The following is a 21366-nucleotide window of genomic DNA, read 5'->3' as shown; positions in this document are numbered from 1 at the left end:
GGGCATATCTTCCCTGCTGCAACCAAAAGGACCCACCTTGCCCCCAGTCATCCAGGCGTCCTCCCAATACTGCCCACATTCCTACCTCCTGAATGCCCCTACACCTTTCTGCTGCTGTTGCTGCTACTGCTGCTATTGTTATTGTGGGAGCCTGATCTTCCTGCTGCCAACTACTTCTCATCGCTCACAGTTAATAAACTGAGCAATTAAAAAGATGTCCAAGTTCTTGTTCCCCTGCATCCATGTGGGAGACCTGGAAGAAGCTCCTGGCTTCAGATTGGCCCAGTTCTAGCCATTGTAGCCATTTGAGAAGTGAACCAGCAAATTAAAGATCATTCTCTGTCTTTCTCTTTTTCTCCTTCTCTCTGAAACCCTGCCTTGCAAATAAATAAATTAAAAGCAAACAAACAAAAAAACTCTGTCTGACATCACTGAAAAGATATACTGCAATGAATATAAAAAGAAGAGCTCCAAGTCTGGCAATATTGCCTTCACTATTATATAGAATCGCTAGAATTATTCAGAGAAATTTGACACTTGGGTCAGCATTGTGACATAGATTATAAAGCTACCACTGTTGGGTGCTGATTCAGTTTCCAGCTGTTCCACTTCCAATCCAGCTTACTGCTAATGTGCCTACGAAAGAAGTGGAAAATGATGCAGAGGATGAAATTTCCCTGCCTTTTAAATAAATAAATAAATCTTTAATGGTCTAAGTAGAAAGAGAAAAAGCATGGGGAAGAATAAAACAAGGAAATTAAGCACCCATAAGCCTGTCCCACAAATATAAGCACCATGACGTCCTTAGGGCATTTATTCCCAATGCTTTTTTTTTTCTTTTTCATGCCTAGGGTTGGATTATAAAGCATATTTGGTATAAATAGAATCATTTACTGCACAACAGTTTCTGTCAATGATGAAATGGATGATGGTCCCACTGACTTCATCGTTTGGTGACACGGGAGTTCTTTCAGCTTGTGTCAGCACATGCCAGGATGTGAGCACAAATGACCAATTTGCCTAACAACACTTTTTTTTTAGAGCATGTTCCTGTCCTTCAGCAATGCATGAGCAGGTATAGTCATCTCATACAATCTGTATACTTGATCTTGTTGGTTACTGTCTAGTTATGAGTGTGTTCATGCCACTTCATTTATTTGAAGGATATTAATAAGCAACAAACCAGTGTATATAATCTAATTGGCTTCACAAGCCCTGAGAGAGGACAGTCTGGGTCCCCAAATCTCAGTTCTAAATGCAGCTGAGTCAGAAAGCTTTATGTTGGAAGACGCCTCCCTATTTGGGTTGTTTCTGCTGAATTTTTTCCTAGAAATGCTTTATCTAAGAATATCTGTAAGTTCTTGACAGATCAACGCCTACATCTAAAGTTTCTCTAAGTGTTTAACCTAGTGTCCTGGTCACTCTGTGACTGCTTGATGAATGGACAGATGACTGACTGTGACCTCAGCTTCCTCCCAGTCAGGACTTCTTCCCTCGGGTCCTCGCATCAGAACAGGAGAGTCTGTGGTTACAACGGCTGAGGAAACCCAGATTTCTGTTCTGGGGAAAGCAATGAGAATGCCAGAGTTAGTCCATTCATGGCTCAATTCTTCTGAGAAGCGGCCAGCTACGAATAGCCCTGAGTTGGCAAATAACCCTCTCCTGCTTGCAGGAAAACTGTTTCCCCCAAGAAGCCAGGGCAAGTCACGAGCTGAGAGCTGAGACTCACAGCTCAGAAATGCTATTCTTGGATATCCTGAACCTTTGTGGGCACCAGAGACCCTGAGTTGTGCAACTTTGTGGCATGACAACATCGCAATGCTCAAGAATTTCCCCGACACCCCCAGATTCCATTTCCCCATCTGCCAGGCCTGCCTATAAAGAGAAGAGGGAATGGCTTCAGATGCCAGAAGGACACGGGCAGCCACAAGCACCTCATCCCCTCCGCATTCTGCCGACCCCTGAGCACACCTTGTTGTACCTCATTGTCTGCCGAGCACCATGAAGATCCCCATGGCTGCCCTCGCTGTGATCCTGTGTGCCATGGCTCTCAGCACCCAGGTCTTCACTCTACCACGTGAGTCCGTTTACTGGTGGTGTCTCTGGCCACCAGCAGATCACATCTGTCTTTTGTGGTCTCCTAGAGAAAGAAAACTATTACAAGGGGCCACAAACTGTTGTGGTCTTTGTCTTCAAGACCTTTTCTTAGCTTGCCTTGTCCCCAGGTTTGCAGGTCTGGGTGGGATGAAATGGGTCACAGCCCTCAGCTCAGACAGAAAACGGAATGTGCAAGCAACAGAATCCTGATCTGGCTACATCCTGGTGGGGTTATTCATTCATCAGCCAGCCCTAGGCAGAGGGGTCCCAGCAGTTGTACCCTCTGGCTATCTTGAGTGAGAAGATTTAGGCTTGTATTCTTAAACCCAACTTCAGACAAGTAAATAGATTGCTATAAGGCTCAGAGGGAGAATACAGGCAAACATGAAGATAAAGACATAGGTAAAAATGCCTGCTGGTGGCCTAGGCTCCCAGCCCCCTCTCCCTTATATGGATCAGAGGTCAGCAGGCCTTTTCTTGTGACTCAGCCTCTCTGTCCCTTCCTCCACAGTGGGTGCCGACACCCCAAGCTCCTGCTGCTTCTCCTACGTCTCCCACCCGATCAACTACAAGTTCATAACTGACTACTTTGAAACGAACAGCCAGTGCTCCAAGCCAGGTGTCATGTAAGTGTCAATTCTGCCCAGCTCTAAGGAGGAGGGGAAGCTGGGCTGGGCAGAGAAGCACCACAGGGCAATCACGGAAAGGCCAAGCCTGGTGGTATGGCCTCACAGGGCATGAGGGTGCAAAATGAGGGTGAGGAAGTCACAATGAAGGGGCAGGACAGAGGAGGGAGCAGAAGACACCGTCTAGACTAGAAATAATAAAGGATTCCAGAGAAGCTGGGACAGAGGGTTGGGCGCCCAGCACCCCCTGCACCCCCTGCTAGATCCCTCAGTGTGACATCCTCGCTCTCTCTCCACAGCTTCCTAACCAAGAAAGGCCGGCAGGTGTGTGCTGACCCCAACGAGGCTTGGGTCCAGAAATACATGGCTGACCTGAAGCAGAAAGCCTGAGAGGCTAGAAGCTGCAGGGAGTCCTGTGACCCTGGAGTGGCCTAGGTCTCACAAATGGCCCTGCAACCTCCACAGCTACCTCTCTTACATGCTGGTGGTTACCAAACAGCCACACTCAGGGAACCCCTCCTAATTTAAATATTAATGTATTTATACTATTTAATGTTATAATTTATTTTTCTTGTCACACTGCTTGCGACTGCCAGCTCCATGTGATCCCAGGATCTTTGGGGTCTGTGCTTCCTCCCCTTTGCTCACACTGTGATTGGTGACAGTTGAACAGCCACCAGACTGGCCAGTAGGTGGTCAACCCTCTGGATCTCCACTGTGTTCAGCCCAGTAATGCAATAAAGTTGCTCTTTTGAAAAGTAAACTTGTGTCGAGTTTGTTCTTGTTTTGCTAGCAAATCAGAATTACTGATTAAGAAGAATAACAGGTGGGGTTGGTGCCATGGTGTAATAGGTTAATCCTCCAGTATGGACACTGGTTTGAGTCTTGCAGCTCCACTTCTGATCTAGCTCCCTGCTAATGTGCCTGAGAAAGTAATGAAAGATTGCTCAAGTCCTTGGGACCCTGAACCCCATGTGGGAGACCCAGAAGAAGCGCCAGGCTCCTGGGTTTGGATTGGCTCAGCCCTAGCTATTGCAGCCCATTTTGGAGTGAACCAGTAGAAGGAAGATCTTTCTGTCTCTCTTTTTCTGTAACTCTTCCTTTCAAATAAAAATAAATAAACTTCAAAATAAAGAGAGAATAGCAGGCAGAAAAAAAATAAATAAAAGGAAGACAGAGACAAATTGGGAGCGATGGGGGAAAGGGTGACCACAGAGTCACTCCACTTTACACTGGAGGCGTAGTTGCGGAACATGGAAACCATGAATATTTCATGAGTCAAATTGTCAGGCACCTGCTCTGGGGAAATTTACCACTTGAATGGATACCATTTGGCAGAGTGCTCTGTGGTGCTCATTTACAATAAATCAAGCATTCTTAATAACAAGTGCTAACATCTTTTAGGCTTATAGGCTGAGTACGTTTTTATGCATTGTCTAATTAATCCTGTATGCAATAGTGTAGAAATGTGAACTAGGACTCAGCAAGTAAAACAAAAGGATTCTACAGCATGAAAGCAAGACTAGACTTGTTTCAACTGTAGATGCTGCTTTTAACTACTACCAAGTTCTTTCCCCAAACTTCATTCATCTATAACCAAATCACATGCAATGGCAGATTAGGCTACTCATGTCAGGATCTCTAAAATGGATCTAGAAATTGATTTGGATGTTTGCTTCCTTGTTTGTTTAAAGGCCAGAGGGAGATATAGCATGTCTCTCTCTCTCTCTCTCTCTCTCTCTCTCTCTCTCTCTCTCTCTCTTTCACACACATACACACACACACACCTCTTCCATTCACTGGTTCACTCTCCAAATGCACACCACAGTCAGGGCTGGTCCAGGCCAAATTCAGAAGCCTGGAACCCAACACAGGTCTCCCAAGAGGGTGACAAAGAGCTGAACTTAGCAGGAGGCTGAACTTGGGAGCAGAGCTGGGCTAACTAGAACTCAGGCACTCTGATAGGGGATGCAGGCATCCTAACTATTAGGTTAATCACTACTCCTAAAGCCCACCCTGGTATTGATATTTTTACCACTATCAGATGTTTGACATGCATGTTCATGGCTGAAATTCACTAAATTAATCAATAGGATTCTCCACTGTTGTCTGTATGTGGTAGCAGGCATATTGCACATTATTTCTCTAGAATCCAGGCTCCACAAAATAAATGGTGATTATAAGAGAAGGAAAATAAAAACAGTCTTTATGTAGAGCAGGGACTCTGTCCATAGGCTTACTGGGAAAGACTCAGTTGGTTATACGTTGACAGCCCGAGGTTTAGATAGAATAAATGCACACAACACTAGGGTACTTTTGCAGAGGGGTAGATGACAAGGATATATTTCACATTTGCTCCTCCAATTCTCTTTCTCTGTCCTTAGAACAGCAGCCACACAACAGATAATGTGGGACTGACCTTGTCCCCACAACTGGATGAGTCTAAATTAAAATAAGCCAATTGGTATCTTAGGCTGTTATTTAAAAAAATATTTTATTATTATTTTTTTGATTTGGGAAAAACAGGGGGGTAGGACAGAGAGAGAATTTATCTCACTCGTCTACTGGTTACTCCCCAAGTGTCCACTGAAGCCAAGAATCTAGAACTCTATCTAAGTCTCTCACATGGGTGGCTGGTGCTCAAGTTTCTGCTGTTTTCCAGCACACACATTCACAGGAAGCTGAATTGAAAGCGGAGGTGTCAAGACTCCAACCATTCATCCTGGTATGGGATGCAGGTGTCTCAAGTGGCAATTTAACTACTGTGCCAAACACAGTTTGCACTACCGGATTTTTAAAAACTGATCATTATAGCATGAGCATTTCTCATCATTATATTGTTTATGAAGGCAGCCTAATAGCCAATCAAGTGAAAATAACATAACTGTCCTGATCATTTCCATATTGTAAATGACTTAATTTAGGCTTAATTTTATATTGCTGTAAAAACATGCTGGAGACTGAATATGCTTATGCATAAACCTTTCTTTGATTTTTGGATTTCTTTACTTGTAAAGCAGAATCCCAAACATGGAATTTCTCCATCAAGGGCTAACAACACTCCCCTATGCACATTGGCACCCATATCAAACACATCTTCACATCCTTTACTAAGTGTATAATGTGGCTTGTGTGTCCTCATCAACACAAAGGTTCTGTTGGGAGGTGTTATTAAGAAGACAGAGCTGTGGTAGTTGTGGGTAGGGTAGTTAGGATTAGATGTGATCTGGGTGTGGCCCTTATTGCCGAACACCAGTGACTTTGTAAGGACAGGGAGAGTGACCAGAACACACAGCTTCCCTTTCTTGGCCCTGAACTATCCCAGAGTCTGCCAGGAAGGAGACCGGCATCAGTTATGGCTTTTCAACTGCTGAACAAAAAAATCAGGAGCCAAAGTAACTTTCTTTCCTTTCTACTCAAATTGTAGCCTTGTGTCATTACCAACAGCAAAGGCACCAAGACAGCTGCATCCTGGGGCCCTTGAATGAGATGTTTCAAATCTCTTCTGGAGTCCAGGTCTCCTTCACACAGCTCTGTCCACCTGTGTGTGTTCTAAGGTGGGTTGCTCTGTTCAAGTCTTGCAGCATCACTGCATAGGCACATTTGTGTGGTGGAGACAACCGTGAATGGCATAGAAATTCCTGCTCTGTCAGGGGAAACTATGACTACAGAGTTCTAATAAGATGAACCCAGCTCAGTGTGGTTCTGGGATGACACCACTACCTCACCTCCTCTCACTGTGGAAACCACAGTGCACAGCCCCAAATCAAGAGAGCCCTTGAACTTACAAACATCCTGATGCCTGCGGTTACCCAAGAGACCCCTGTCCTGCAACAAATCAGCAAGATGCTACAGTGCTTAAGATTTTCCTCTTCCACCATCCCAAATGTCCACCTCTCTGTGGCACAAGAGTTATCTACTAAGGGAAAGGGAGCTAACTCCAACCCCAGAAGGAAGCAGGCAACAGCAAGTGCCCAAGCCTGGTCTCTTGTCATCCCAACTCTTGCACCCTCTCTGCTCTCTGTGAGGACCCCAAGTTCCTGGGCCTCCAGCTGCCTGCTGCCATGGTTCCCCCAACTCTCTTGCCTGTACTAGAGGTGATGGGAAGAGATGCCCAGGTGATACAGAAAATTCCCCAGGAGGTTTCCCAGATGCTCAAGGAAGACTTCTGGACCCCATGTTCACTGCAGCACTCTCACAGCAACCACGAATCAGAAACAATCTAAGCATTTATCACTCAATGATGGGCTTTTGCTTCTAAAAGAGTTTTTGGTTTCTAGTCTTTGTCCTATTTGAGAAAAGTGACAAGTGAATAAGTTTCCAATGATAGGCAGATTCCAGTCACAGCTGCTTCTGGGTGGTCAGCAGAGTAATAAACTAACCTTATTTCCACCTCCCAGGTGATTTACAGAGATGGTCTCTTGCTCAAGAATCTCTTCTGGGACTGTTTTAAGTTTACCCAATAACACTGGAACAGGAGGCAGACTGTTCAAGGAGTGCCAATTCCTGCAGAGGGAAATAGAGACCAAAGCTAAGATTAACACAGAAAATACAGAGCAGAAAATCTGGTGCTATGAGAACTCCCTATCTCCTTCCTGTTCCGACCCTCTATCTGACTCCCGGATGGTGCTACCTCTAATTACTGTTGGGCATGAGAGCTGGCTCACTTATCCCAGTGAAAAGTGACTTCTGCTCATGCTGCCCCCTCCCTCAGGGCTGTCCCCAGGCATCTGCTGCTTTTCCTATTGCCCCCAGCAGTGCATGGCAACATAATAGATCACTTTTATAAAACCATTAGCCAATTACAGGGAAGGGCTGGTGCTCCTGCCCACACTGGGGAGAAGTAAGCTGTGTAGGGACAGAGCTGGCAGGACTCAAAGCAGGCAGCAACCTGCAAGGGTACCAGCAGGTGGATAGGGAGCTCAGAGCCCGGAGATTGTATCTGGTGGCAGGACACATGAGTGACTTCCAGCCTGGGGGCTGCAGGCAGCCAGGGAGCAGCTGCCCCAGGCAGAGGACAGAGAGGAGGTCATAGGGTATACTCCCCTAGACCAGTCTATAGATCTGATCATCAGCACCGTAAGATGTAGAAGTGGGAGTAGTGTGAGACCAAGTATATGGCTGACTCCTTACTTTTTGTAAGTCTGTCTTTCCACTGCTTCTAAAGCCAGCAGGTCTGTGCCAATCCCTCCATGTTCTGGTGCCAAACACATCACTGAATCCCTGAATGACCCTAAAGCATCAAGAAATTGATTATATCTGTGGGTAGATTAAGGAGCAGAGCCCCCAGGAAGGTTCATGCTTCCCTGTGCCATGGTCTAGGTGCAAGAATCACATTCCAATACTCTTCTTAACATGAATTTGCATTGACTTAGAATGCTTGATTTTTGGAACACAGACTGTGTGTTCTTGACCACTTGCTGGAAGGGATCCCACCACAAGTTACACCCGCTGCCCTAAGCCTCTCCCATCACACAGTGGTTGACACCTACTCAGTGTGAATGGTTCTGCTAAGCCTTTGCTAGGTGATGTTGTTTCAAAACCGCCCAACCAGAAAATATTTATAGAATGTTATTTATCATTTCTGTGCTCAGCTGTATGAAACAGTGAGAAAGCTTTTTTTTCTAAAGTAAGCCAGTCTTAAAATTTTGGTGATTCTCTTGTCTTTATTTTGTAACAAGCTTAGAACTCTGGTTGGAAAAATGATGGGGTGGGGGGTTAGGGGAAGAATAGGAAAATCTGAAGAGGGCAAGTCAACAGGAAGGAGATGACAATAATGCCTGTGGCTACATACTCCTGAGAGCTGAAGGCGGTATTTCATACAACCGTGATGCCCTCAAAAACACTGGGCACCTAGTGTAAGCGTATCTGTACTAGCTAAACTCATTCTGTATACATATTTCCTCCTAAGGAATTAGTCCTTGCCTTAGAAACCATAATAATTCCAACAGGAGCTTAAGTACGACAAAGATCCCCATTTGATGGAGGAGGTCACGCCCCCAGCCATGCAACTAACTGTATGTAACTGAGATGCAACCCAGTGCCTGGGCTTCTTGAGCACCCCAAAACCACCTGCGCAGTTGTTTAAAATGCTCACAATAGAATTTACTAAATTTGGATCCAGGATTTAACATTTTTTTTTATAGATCTACCAGGTGATATACATGCACCTAAAGATTAAAAACTACTTTATCAATAAGGGTTTAATCACTTTTTAATTTAAAATATTTATTTACCTTATTAATGGGAAAGGCAGAGTGACACAGATGGGAGACAAACATCTTCTACGTGCTGGTTCACTGCAATAGCTAGGGATGGGTTAAGTGGAAGCAAAGTGCCAGGAGCTCCATCCAGGCTTTCCACTTGAGCAGCAGGTGCCCAAGAATGTTGGTATCACCTGCTGGTTCTCACTCACATTAGCAGGAAGCTGGATTGGAAGTGGAGTAGCTGTGCCTTGACTGACACTCTGATATGGAACATGAGCATGCCAAGTGGCAGTTTACAATCTGCTGTACCATAAAGCCAGCATAACCATTTCTTTAAAAGATTTATTTATATATTTTAAAGGTATAGAGAGAGGAGAGAGAGAGGGAGAGAGAGGAGCAAGAGACAGCTCTTCCATCTACTGGTACACTTCTTAAACGGCCACAGCAGCTGGGAGCTTGGCCAGGCTGAAGCCAGGAGCCTGAAGCTCCAATCAGGACTCCCAAATGCAGAGGATTGGGCCATCCTCTGCTTCCCAGGCACATTAACAAGGAACTGTACCAAAAGTGGAGCATCCTGGACTTTCACTCATATCTCCATGGGATACTGGCACTGCAGGTGGTAACTTAAACCACCGTACCACAGCAACAGCCCTATAACTGTTGTCTTTAAATGAGATGTTTATGATAATAGATATATTTATCTACATATTATCTCTACAGAATCCATGCTCCACTAAATTAATAGCAATTTGGGGAACAAAAAGACAATCAGGCAGTCTATGCAACAAAACTTCTGTTGTGGTGGCCAAATAACTTATCAGATTGATTACCCAAATCAGGAGTAGCAAGCTGTGTTCCTCAGAACTTAGCCAACACACTGCCTATTTTTGTCAATAAAGCTTAATTAAAAACACAATCCAGCCCTTTCATTGCCATGTTGTCCATGTCCTTGTCTTCCACTGTGTAGAAGTGAATGACGACAACAGAACTTATGTGCCTCACAAAGCCAAACATATTTGCTGTCTCATCCTTCACAGGAAAAGACTACTGATCCCTGACCCATGTTAAACTTTTAAGCGTAAAAAAGCTAGGCTGAGCCAGGATTCTGTTGTAGAATACAAGATGGAGAAATGAACATACTTGTAAGAAATAAATGTACTAATTCTTTGATAAGCTCTATTTGTTTTAAGCAATCTATATTTTTAGTATCAAAAAGTAGAATTTTGGTAGTTGGAGTTTTTGAAAGCAGAGCCATAGTTTCTAGCAAACTTGTATATTTACACATTCTTCAATCTACTTACAGGAAACTATTTTGAGAAAACAATATCTAAAGACTTACAAGTACAGGCACACGGCTACTCTTGGCAGCTCTGTTTACAAATAAATAAATAAATAAATAAAAATAAATTCTTTAAGAGAACATTTTAGGGCCCAGAACAATGGTTCAATCGGCTAAGTGCCAGGATCCCATATGGACACAGTTCGTGTCCTGGCTGCTCCACTTCCCATCCAGCTCCCTGCCTGTGGCCTGGGGAAGCAGCAGAGGACGGCCCAAAGCCTTGGGACCCTGCACCCGTGTGGGAGACCCAGAAGAGGCTTCTTCCTGATTCCTGGCTTTGGAATAGCTCCACTCTGGCTATTGCAGCCATTTAGAGAGTGAACCAGTGGTGGAAGATCATTCTTGCTATCTCTCCTTCTCACTGTAGATCCACCTTTCTGACAAAAATAAATGAATTCCAAAAAAAAAAAAAGATTTCGAACATCACAGTATAGCCATCTAATAAATATGAAATGACTGTAAAGAATCAAGCAGATGTAGATATACTGAGACAAAGGTTTGTAAGTTACTAATGTAAAGGTACCTAAAGTGTACGTTACATACATGTATCTTAGCCACTCAAATATCTGTAGGATCACATATTATGAAAGTGCATGTAATAATATTTTGCTTTGGTAAAAGAGGTATCTATTTATATAAACACAGGAATGCAATTTGATGTACCCCAACCTATTAAGCACACTTTCTTGTGGCAAACAGGAATTTTAAAAAAAGATTTATTTATTTGTATTGAAAACTCAGATTTACAGAGAACAGGAGAGACAGAAAGATCTGCCATTTGCTGGTTCACTCCAAGTGGCTGCAATAGCTCAAGCTGAGCAGATTCGTAGCAAGGACAGCTCCTCTGGGTCTCTCAGGCATGGGTGCAGGGTCCCAAAGCTTTGGGCCATCCTCCACTGCCCTCCCAGGCCACAAGCAGGGAGTTGGATGGGAAGTAAGGCAGCTGGGAAGCGAACAGGCGCCCACATAGGATCTCGGCACAAGCAAGGCAAGGACTGTAGCCACTAGGCTATTGCACCAGGCCCCGCAAATAGGAATTTTAAATCATGCAGGTCTCCGTTTTAGATGTTCTACTCTGTCCATTGACTTTCATGTGAGTATCTGGCATTTCAATTCAAAAGATATTAAGAGTTGAAGGCTTACTCCAAATCTGTCTCCATGTTGGTTTTGTTTGTTCTCTTATCCTCCCACAACCCACTTGCAATTACAAAATGTGCTCCTCCACATAGTTTGAAATTACTTATTCAAGACCTGGATCCCTTCATGAGTAGGATGGACCTCATTCAAGTGCTCTAGATTTCAGTCTGGCTCAGAGAACCTTAGGAATGTGTATGGCTGTCCTGTGACCCACTGTGTCAAGAGCTTAAGGCAGAAAGCCCCCAAGGGGCATGATTCTCTCCTTTGCACCATCCAGCCACCCCCACATACATCTGAACACAGAGCTGCCCCATGCACCATTGTATACACCTCCCCATTCTGAGGTATTCCCTCCCTTCCTAACACTGTGAGAAAACCCTTGTGACAAGACAGGCGAATCGTCAGATATCCCTAGCCCAACTAAGAGCCAGAATCTCATTCTTTTTCTTCCACGAACCCCCGACATCTGATGACTTACACACGATTGGCTAGCAATATTTAAAATGCTTCCAGTAGACCTAGGGTTTAGCTCTTGAGCAGTGCACGACTGCTAGATGTGTTAGATGAATACTAAACACTAAACTGACCTCAAACAGAAAGCAGGGGAAGGCCAAAGCAAAGGCATCTGAGTACAAGCCTGTCTGCCTGCCTGGGTTGGGTCTCTTTCATTGGTAAACCGTTGGTAAGTGGCAGAGATGGTGGTGCTCACTGAATAGTCTGTATGTTGCCTTATTTTGTGGTTTTGTTGGGTTCGTGCAACTAATTCTGGCTAACAGACTGTAAGCAAATGTGAAACAAACCGGAACAGTTGAAAGCATTATATCTTCTCTGTCTTCTTTCTTATTCCAGCGACTGTAGCTATGAGACGGGGAATAGTCTTAATTTCAATTCCCTCCCACCCCCACCCCAGGGACCAGTTCTCCTGGAAGTGTCACTAACAGTAGCAACATCAACATACTCTGAGAGCTCACTAACACAGCAGATGCCCGAGTCCCACCCAGAACCATAGACTCAACTCCTGGGTGGGGCTCAGAAAGCTTCACTTAAGCCCACAGAAGATTTTGATGTGATAAATGTGGCACCAGATTTTATGCAAGTGGAAAGAATTTGCTAATCCATTCAGGGTTTGTTATGTGGGTCTAATCCTCATTTATTCTGATCTTGATAAACAGAAAATGCTTAACTTTCCTCCTATCATTGGTTCCACTTTAAGGTCTTGGGTAGAGCCATCACTTTCTGATGGCATTCAGTTATTACAATCTTCAGTTCCAATCTCAGATTTGATAAGACTTATCCCCTACTTAGAATGAGTTCAGGAGAGATGGAGTGCACCAAGGTTTTAGTTTGGTTCTGAGACCTCTCCTTCTTTTTAAATTAACTGATCAGTTTAACTTATTTGAAAGTCAGGAAGAGGGAATGGGGTGGAAGAAGCAGAGCAGAGAAGGAGAGAGAGGGAGGGAGGGGAAGAGTGATGGAGAGAGAGAAGGCATGGGAGGAAGGGCGAGCTCTTGCAGGACCTGGCTCCATTGCACAGTGCCTGCTCTGAGCCCTGCCCCCACTCCTGATTCCAGTTTCCTGCTAATGAGCACCCTGGAAAGGCAGGGTGAATCAGAAAGTTGAGTCCCTGCCACCTGCACCGAGTTCCCCATTCCTGTTTTCACACTGGCTCAGCGCTGGATGTTACAGGCATGTAAGGAGTAAATCATCAAATAGAAGATCTCTGTTTATCTTCCAAATAAGATCCTAACAACCATAATCACTGCGGTTCAATCAGTGTACACTGCTTCCTCCCCAAAGAGGGACATGGAATCTTCCCAGCTTTGTGGAGTGACCCTGGGAAGAAGGCTCAGTCTCGGCTCCCTCCCCCAGCTTTCCAGGGGAAAGCTCAGCCGCACTCACTCTGTCTTTACTACCTCCCGTTTTCTCTTTTTCGCTTTGGCTCAGGTGAAACACATGCACCGTGCAAACAGCCATCTGACCAGAACGTAAGTAATCATGCTGGTGAGTACTCCAACTTTCATAGGTCACCATGGTGAGACTGCTTTATGGGACTTCAGAAGGAACTGAAAGGGATGACCTCTCCCCCACAAAGATGGACACCGTCAGACTGGCCACACTCCTTCCTATTTCTAGGTCTAGAATGTCCTAGAAGGATGATTCGGTCTTAGCTTTTGGAGACTTGGTTTAGAATATGCAGTCCTAATGGCAATTTAGCTTCACATTTGGGAAGTAGCCTTTGTATGCCAAGAAAGCATATCCCAATCCAAATCCTTTTATACCCAATAAAGTAATCTAGGAAAATATAGATGGAAAAAAAGCCTGTTTTCATCCTGTTAAGTGTAGTAGCATTTTGAAGAAGGAAAATCTCTAAGATACTTGCACTTACAAGTATCTTCTTATCACTCTACATTGAACCTGCAGTTCAGAGTAGAAATATGTAGTGTGATACAAGCCAGAGAAAAGCCATTAGGCTCTTCACACTTAAGGACAGAAAAAAGTTAGACACACTATTTGGCCTTCAGATTTTTCCTTTTGTCCTTAAGCAATCCTTTGAAGAAACGTCCCCTCTGACAGTTTGTGGTTTTGTTTATTTTTAAAGATTTATTTTTATTATTATTTTTTTATTGGAAAGGCAGATATACAGAGAGGAGAAACAGAGAGGAAGATCTTCCGTCCAATGATTCACTCCCCAAGTGAGCGCAACGGCCGATGCTATGCCTATCTGAAGCCAGAAGCCTCTTCCGGGTCTCCCATGCGGGTGCAGGGTCCCAAAGCTTTGGGCCGTCTCAACTGCTTTCCCAGGCCACAGGCAGGGAGCTGGAAGGGAAGCGGGGTTGCCGGGATAGAACCGGCGCCCATATGGGATCCCGGGGAGTGCAAGGCAAGGACCTTAACCACTGCGCCATCGCGCCGGGCCCCAGTTTGTGGTTTTGAAACCAGGCATTTCTTGTTGAAGACATTAATTCAAATCAATTAATGACTTCTTTTCCCTACTCTCAAAAGTGGGTTTAAGGCAGGGCTTGGCCAATTGCTCAGTAAAGATTCAAGTAGCACCTGTTGTAGGTTTGTGGGTGAGTCTGCCACAATTTATCCCTCGGCCACTGTGGGTAAAAAGAGCCATCAACTAACTAAATACAGCTTGCCTTTGTTCCAGTAAAACTTTTTTTTTAATGGATACTGAAGTTGGAATTTCATGCAGTTTTCTTCTTTTCAATCATTCCAACATGTATACACTTAGTAGTTTAAAGGCCTCACAAAAACAGGCAGGTCACTTTTGGTGCACAGGCTGTTTGCTGACTTCTGAGGTAAGGGTTTGGTTCCTAAGCTAAGCTGTTCCAGCAACAGTGAACCCCAGGCTCCTGGCTTATTCTCTTCTCAATCCAATATTTCTTTACAAGTTCTCGGCCTACAAATCCTATCATGAAACTTTCAAACTGCTGGTACTTTAGGTCCACTGGATCAAGTCTTGTCTGAAGCTGATGCTACTTCATGAAGTGTCAGTAACATGAGTTAACAAGTTCCTGTTATGGTTTAGACCAGACTGAGTCAGTTTTTCTGATCCTATGACTAAAATACTCCTAATACAAATTGTAGTGTTACAATTGACCCCAAAAGTAGAATTTGCAGGGGGCAGGAGCTGAGGCCATGAGACATCACTGGTTAGTAAAATGCTGGTTGCCATCATGATCTGTTAAATATTCTGAAGATTTCCTACCAAGGTTTCACAAAAAAAAAAAAAATGAAATCAGGATATTGCTGAGTTATCGTCAAGCGTCAGTCAGTAAGGCCCTTCAAGAAAGGCGAACTACTGCAGAAGTGACTCATCTGATAGCAAAAGAGGGAAACAAAGGTCCATGAGGGCCACTTCCTGCCTGCAAGTCACAGTCCAGTCACGTGGAGTGTGCAGGAGATGGAAGGCAGAGTCCTCCAGTTCACACTCACGGGAGTACAACCACAAATAAGGAAGTGACCAGGCAGGGCACTCAGGTGCTTCAAAAGCCTCCTGACCACTGTCCTCAGACCCCTTCTTTTCCATGTCTGGTTGCTAAAATTAAGGCTTTACTCAGGGGTCTCCAGAGAGAGAACCAATAGCCTCTTGCTCTCTCTAACTTGTGGGTTCTATCTCTCACACATGCACAGAGTTAGCAAGGGAATTCACTTACCCAATTATGGAGGCCAAGAAGCTACAGGATCTGCCATCTGCAAACTAAAGACCCAGTAAAGTTCAAAATCCTGTAAACCGGAGGGGCTGGTGGTGTCAGCCTTATTGTAAGTCCAGAATGGAAGTGAGGTGGAGAGTGGGTGGGGGACAGTCCAGGTCCCACATGAATCCCCAGGCTTGAGCACCGGAACACCGATGTTGCACGACAGGAGACGGCCGTCCCTGCTCACACTCAGAGCTTGCCCTTCCTCTGCCTGTTTGGCCAATCAAGTGCTCCATGAGTGCGACCATGTCCACCTGTGCCTCAAGGGCAGCTCTTGACTCAATCTTCTGACCCAAAGGGTAGCCTCTTCCAGAAACACTGCAAAGCCACACACAGGAATCATGTTTTGTTACTCTCCGTTCGTGCCTTCACCCGATCAAGTGATGCAGAAATTAACTACTGCACTTCAGCAACCATGTTCTGTATGAGAGGGCAGCTGGGACACATCAGGGGCAGTGAGCCTCACGGGGATATCCAGTGTATTAACATCATTTTCCAGCAGAGGGCAATGTGGAAGTGTGTGTGGTACAAGGGATTATTATTATTAGAGCTCCCCACACTGTGTTGTAGAGAAATCCAGAACTCAGTCGACAGAATGTGTGCTTCGGATTAACCAGTGAAGTTTACAAAAAACAACTAGGTGGGAAGCCTTTGAAGATCCTAACTCCCAAAGCTGGCCCCAAACACCTGCCAGTGGTTGGGATCAATGCTTGACACCACATTCGCATCACCTGGGGCTTTTTACAACTATTGGTGCCCACTAAGTTGTTTTACAACAACTTAGACCGCACCTAAGGCAAATTAAATTTTCAACTTGGTGGAGGGGGAAGTGGGAAGAGTGTGATGGTTCAGTGGTTAAATCCTCACTTTGCAAGCATTGTCAGAATCTCAGTATGGGCACTGTTGGTGTCCTGGCTGCTCCACTTCCCATCCAGCTCCCTGCTTGTGGCCTGGGAAGGTAGTAGAGGACGGCCCAAAGTCTTGGGACCCTGCACCACTGTGGGAGACCTGGAAGAAGCTCCTGGGTTCAGATCAGCTAAGCTCTGGTCTATATGGCCATTTGGGGAGGGAACCAACAAATGGAAGATCTTTCTCTCTGTCTCTCCTTCTCTCCATAAATCTGATATTCATTTCCAATAAAAATAAGTAAATCTTCGAAAAATTTTAAATTTGTAACTTGGGGGGAGGGGCAGCATTGTGGCATGTAAGCTTAGCTTCTACCTGTGGTGCTGGCATCCCATATAGGCACCAGTTCATGTCCTCGCTGCTCTACTTGCCATCCAACTCCTTACTTATGGCCTGGGAAATCAGTGGAGGCTGGCTCAATTCCTTAGGCCCTTTCCCCCACATGGGAAACCTGGAAGAAGCTCTTGGCTCCTGCCATGGGCATTGGTCCCAGTCTTGACTGTTCTGCTTCTGATCCAGCTCCCTGCTAATGGTCTGGGAAAGCAGCAGAAGATGGCCATAGTGCTTGTGGCCTTGCTTCAATGTAGGATCTTCTGGCTCCTGGCTTCAGGCCAGCTCAACCCCAGCAATTGTGGCCATCTGTGGAGTGAACCATGAGATGGAAGACCTCCCCCTTTATCTCTCCTTCTCTCTGTAACTCTTCTCTTTCAAATAGGCATACCTAGCCTAGTGGCTAAAGTCCTTGCCTTGCATGCACCAGGATTCCATATGGGCATTGGGTTCTGTACCAGCTGTCCCACCTCCCCTCCAGCTCCCTTCCTGTGGCCTGGGAAAGCAGTAGAGGATGGTCCAAAGTTGGACCCTGCAGTTGCATGGGAGATAGGGAAGAAGTTCCTGGCTCCTCAGCTCAGCTCTTGCCATTGTGGCCGCTTGGAGAGTGAACCAGCGGACAGAAGATCTTTCTCTCTGTATCTCCTTCTCTCTGTAATCTGACTTTACTAAATAAATAAATAAATAAATCTTCGAGGGAGAACCCTGGCACTGAAGTTATAAAACTTCCTCCACATGATTCTGATGTAAGTTTGATGTTGAAAAGCTCAGCTCACTGGATGCTCCATCCCTGACAGCAAATAAACACCTCCGTAAGAGACACTCGTGGTAAGCAAAGCTTCCAGATGCAACATGGGATACCCAAGGATATCAGGTTTCAGATAGCCAATGAGTAATTTGTTGTATAAGTATGTTCCAAATACTGCATGGGATATACTCACCCTACAAATTTACTCTGTGTTTATTCAGTAACTCAACTCCTAAGCCTCACCTTAAAGATGGCCATGGAGAACATTTTCCCTAAAACAGAGTGGAGAATGACAGAGGATCTACCTGAGTAAAGCTCTTAGCCACCTGCCACACAGGGAGTCCTTATTAGAAGGTGGATGGCGTCTGCTAGGGTGTCACTAGGTTGGCACAGCATAGCTGAAAACATAAGTTTAATTGGGTACCCTGAACGCATGTGATGTCCAACCTGGGAGTGTACATCCCTTATAAAAAGGGGCTTATCACCCATCGCAGACAGCCCTTGGAAAGCCCTCAACAGCCACAAGCCATCCATTCTGAGGAAGATTTCACTGAAGAACTCCCTCCAACTTGTGCACAAAAGTCGGCATCATCGTGGCATTCACTTAACCAGAACAATTTCCCAGACAGTACTGTGTGGTTTCTACCTCTGTTCAGATTTCCCTACCTTCCTTTTACTCTCCCTATCCATCTATGATTCTGATTACTAAGGAACACAAAATTAACAGACACATCACAAATGAAATGCTGGTTTGTCTTTTGTACACATACCTTTAATAATTAGACTTGGAGCTGGACAAAAGCATCCAGTAAGCATTTGTCTTTGATGTCCCTGGGACAGTTCCTGCGAAGAGTGAACATAGTGAAAGCAAGAAGAGTTGGAGGGAGGGAGAAGCCAGAGGATGTCATGGGACGCCACAGAACACTTGTCCTGCATACCACCATTCAGCAATGGCCAGGAGTGAAAACACTAAATACAGCACAGAAACTGAAACTTCAGGACAGCCCCAGGGTATGGTTGGGCCTGAGGGGACAGGATCCAGCCTGCTAGCAGCTCTGGCCATTCAGGCATTCATCTCCAGTTCTGTGATGTACTCCTGGACCCAGGTCTCACTGGGGTCAGCACAGACCTGGCGGCCTCTCTTGGTCTGGAAGCTGTGGAGGAGGATAGAAAGATCACACACAGAGGAAGCCAGCAGCGTAGACCCACAGCCCTGCTGTTCTTTTCCACTCCAGCTGGTTCAGGGCCAAGGGCTACATGCTCCTTGCATTTCTTCTTGATCTTGGGGCCCACAGACGTTCCCTGGGTGTCTGGGGGAGGAGTCCCTCAAAAAGCCCTGAGAGACTCTCTACAGGCTCCAAACCACGTCAGGAAGCACTACCAGCACCCCTTCCCTTCTGCCCCCAGAGACTTGTACCCTGGCAAACCTCAGAGAGCTGACTTCCCTGAAAGGGCCTCCTTTCACAATGTCCAGCCTCCTCCCCAGGGGTGACCAGGGAACTGGCCCTTACATGATGCCAGGCTTGGAGCACTGGCTGCTAGTCTCATAGTAGTCATTCACAAGCTTGCGTGGAATCTGCCGGGAGACGTACAGGAAGCAGCAGGCAGTCGGGGTGTTGGCACCACCTAGGAGAGGCAAGACAGAAAGGTTCCCGGTCACTGTCGGGAAGAGAAGCCAGTCCTGCAGTTCCGGCTACCCACTGTCGAGGGTCAGGAAGAACTAGAACAGCACAGGAGAGCTCGCAGTGGGGACAGGGCGGGGACGGTGACAAAAGGCCCGGGAGTAAGCTGGCCTCTTCTTTTCCTCACACCGCTCGCAGTGGGGACAGGGCGGGGACGGTGACAAAAGGCCCGGGAGTAAGCTGGCCTCTTCTTTTCCTCACACCTTGCTGTTTTTGTAAGTTATTCTTTTGTTTATTTGGGTTTGGGGGTCTCTAGGTCTCTCTTTTTTTAATTGTTATTAACATTGTATTATGTGATACAGTTTTATAGGCACTGGGGATTCCCCCCACCCCTCCCCCCATAGTGGATTCCTCCACCTTGCTGCATAACCACAGTTCAAGTTCAGTTGAGATTCCTTCATTGCAAGCATATACCCTCTAGGTCTCTCTATAGGGAATTCAGTTTTCTCAATAGACCACTTCTTACTCTCTCTCCCCTTGGAGACTTCATGAGAGACAAGGTCATACCACTGACAATTGTTTGGACCAAGATCCTACCTCTTGTCCAAATCCCAGCTGAGTCTCCATTTTCTCATCCCTAAAATGGGACTGAACTCCACTCTGCCCTTAGCCCCGTCTCCTAGAAGGCAAGAATAAAGTGGCCAGTGCCCCTCAGAACTTCTCATGGAGGAGTCCCTGAGAGCCTTCTGGAGCTCTCTCCTTGGAGGGTCTCAGGCACCTGGTTAAGGTACTCCTACCCAAGGCCAGAGAGTGGGGACGCATGAACGAGAAGCACTCACGATAGGCAGGGCAGGTCTGGGAGCAGAGGGTCCCCATGAGGAACAGGACAGCAAGGACAGCTGTGGAGATCTCCATGAAGCTGGATAGGTGGGTATGTGCTCTGGCTATGGCCGAGGGAGAGCTGCTGCCTCCTCCTGGGGTCTGCCCCGTCTCTTCTCTTTATAGACAGCCTTGGGCATCAGGGGTTGGGGGGAGGAAGGTGGGGGCAGGTTACCATCATGGTGTTGGTGTCCTGCCATACACTGTACACACAGCAGAGCTTTGGGTTGCCAGAAGGGTCCAGCCACTCGCCAGGACGGCTTAATATGTCACTTGGTTTCCCCAGCGAGAGAAGGTGAGATGGTGGTGTGAGCCAAAGCCTTCTAACGAGAATTGATCAGCAGATAGGTTTCTCACCCATGGACTGGTTATCTGGTACCCTGTCCAGCTGTCCCAGTGGCCTCACTGTGCCCTAGTGGCAATGCTAAAGTCTTGAGAAACATAGATTGTACCCTACTCTATGCCAGTCACTGGGTGAGCTGCTAATTGAGGAGCCGATATGAATGCCAAGCCTGAATTGGGTGTCACTCTTTGATCACTTTCTGACCTTTACAGACACCTCAAATAAGTAAGTAAACAAACAAGCAAACACATCTAAAAGCCAAGAAAATAAAGGCATTTAAAAAGGAAGTCCTAAGGTCAGTGCAGTATTGTTGCAGGTAAAGCCATCTCCTGTGGTAGCGGCATATCATGAGTTCTTTCCAGTCCTGGCTGTTCTACTTCCCATCCAGCTCCCTACTAGTGGTCTGGGAAAGGAGCAGAAAATGGTCCAAGTGTTTGGGCCCCTGCACCCACATGGGATACCTAGAAGACCCAGAAGAAGTTCCTGGTTCCTGGTTCATGGCTTTGGCCCAGCCTAGCCCCAGTTTAAAAAAAAAAGAAAGAAAAGAAAAAAAGGCTTCCAACAATAAAAAGAAATCCATCCTGGGACATTTCTTGCTTCCTTGTTGTAAAGGCGGGTATTTTCAGGTGTTTTATTGTTGTTGTTGTTGTTGTTTGGCAACTCAACAATGCCATCAAGGACACACCTTGGGGTCTGCATTTGGACAGGAGTTAAGACACCCCCTGGGGATGTCTGCATTCCATATCACTGTGCCTGAGTGACAGTTCTGGCTCTGTTTCCAATTCCGGCTTCCTGCTAATGTGCATCTTTGAAGTAACAGGTGATTGTCCAAGTACTGGCATGCTTGCCTCCCATGTAGAAGACTCAGATTGAATTCTAGGCTCCTAACTTTGGCCTGGCCCAACCTCGATGGTTGCAGGCATTTGGA

General features: G+C 45.9%; 2 protein-coding genes and 2 long non-coding RNA genes across 4 annotated transcripts in view; 1 reads left to right on the top strand and 3 right to left on the bottom strand.

Annotated features, from left to right (window-relative positions):
* Positions 1–846: 846 nt before the first annotated feature.
* On the bottom strand, positions 847–15808 carry LOC121169763. Its single transcript, XR_005885914.1, has 3 exons — positions 15569–15808; positions 7106–7229; positions 847–2140 (listed from the first exon to the last, which is right to left on the bottom strand). It is a non-coding gene; the product is annotated as an uncharacterized LOC121169763 (long non-coding RNA).
* Positions 1994–3481, top strand: LOC121169762 (C-C motif chemokine 3-like). Its single transcript, XM_041000441.1, has 3 exons — positions 1994–2077; positions 2609–2723; positions 3023–3481. The coding sequence occupies exons 1-3, from the start codon at positions 2002–2004 to the stop codon at positions 3111–3113; spliced, it is 282 nt and encodes a 93-aa protein (XP_040856375.1). The 5' UTR covers positions 1994–2001; the 3' UTR covers positions 3114–3481.
* Positions 15809–17524: 1716 nt separating the features above from the next.
* The window catches only part of LOC121170435, a 70394-nt gene continuing 66552 nt past the window's right edge, over positions 17525–21366 (bottom strand). The window contains exon 7 of the long non-coding RNA XR_005885957.1: positions 17525–17536. This is a non-coding gene — a long non-coding RNA (uncharacterized LOC121170435). The remainder of the gene's footprint in view (positions 17537–21366) is intronic.
* Positions 18421–20562, bottom strand: LOC121170434 (C-C motif chemokine 3-like). Its single transcript, XM_041001626.1, has 3 exons — positions 20056–20562; positions 19106–19220; positions 18421–18748 (listed from the first exon to the last, which is right to left on the bottom strand). The coding sequence occupies exons 1-3, from the start codon at positions 20129–20131 to the stop codon at positions 18658–18660; spliced, it is 282 nt and encodes a 93-aa protein (XP_040857560.1). The 5' UTR covers positions 20132–20562; the 3' UTR covers positions 18421–18657.

Source organism: Ochotona curzoniae, unplaced genomic scaffold (genome assembly GCF_017591425.1).
Source record: "Ochotona curzoniae isolate NIBS_2020 unplaced genomic scaffold, NIBS_Ocur_1.0 scaffold_2453, whole genome shotgun sequence".
NCBI lineage: Eukaryota > Metazoa > Chordata > Mammalia > Lagomorpha > Ochotonidae > Ochotona > Ochotona curzoniae.
Note: the sequence above shows the minus strand (reverse complement) of the source record. Positions and strands in the feature narration are given on the sequence as shown.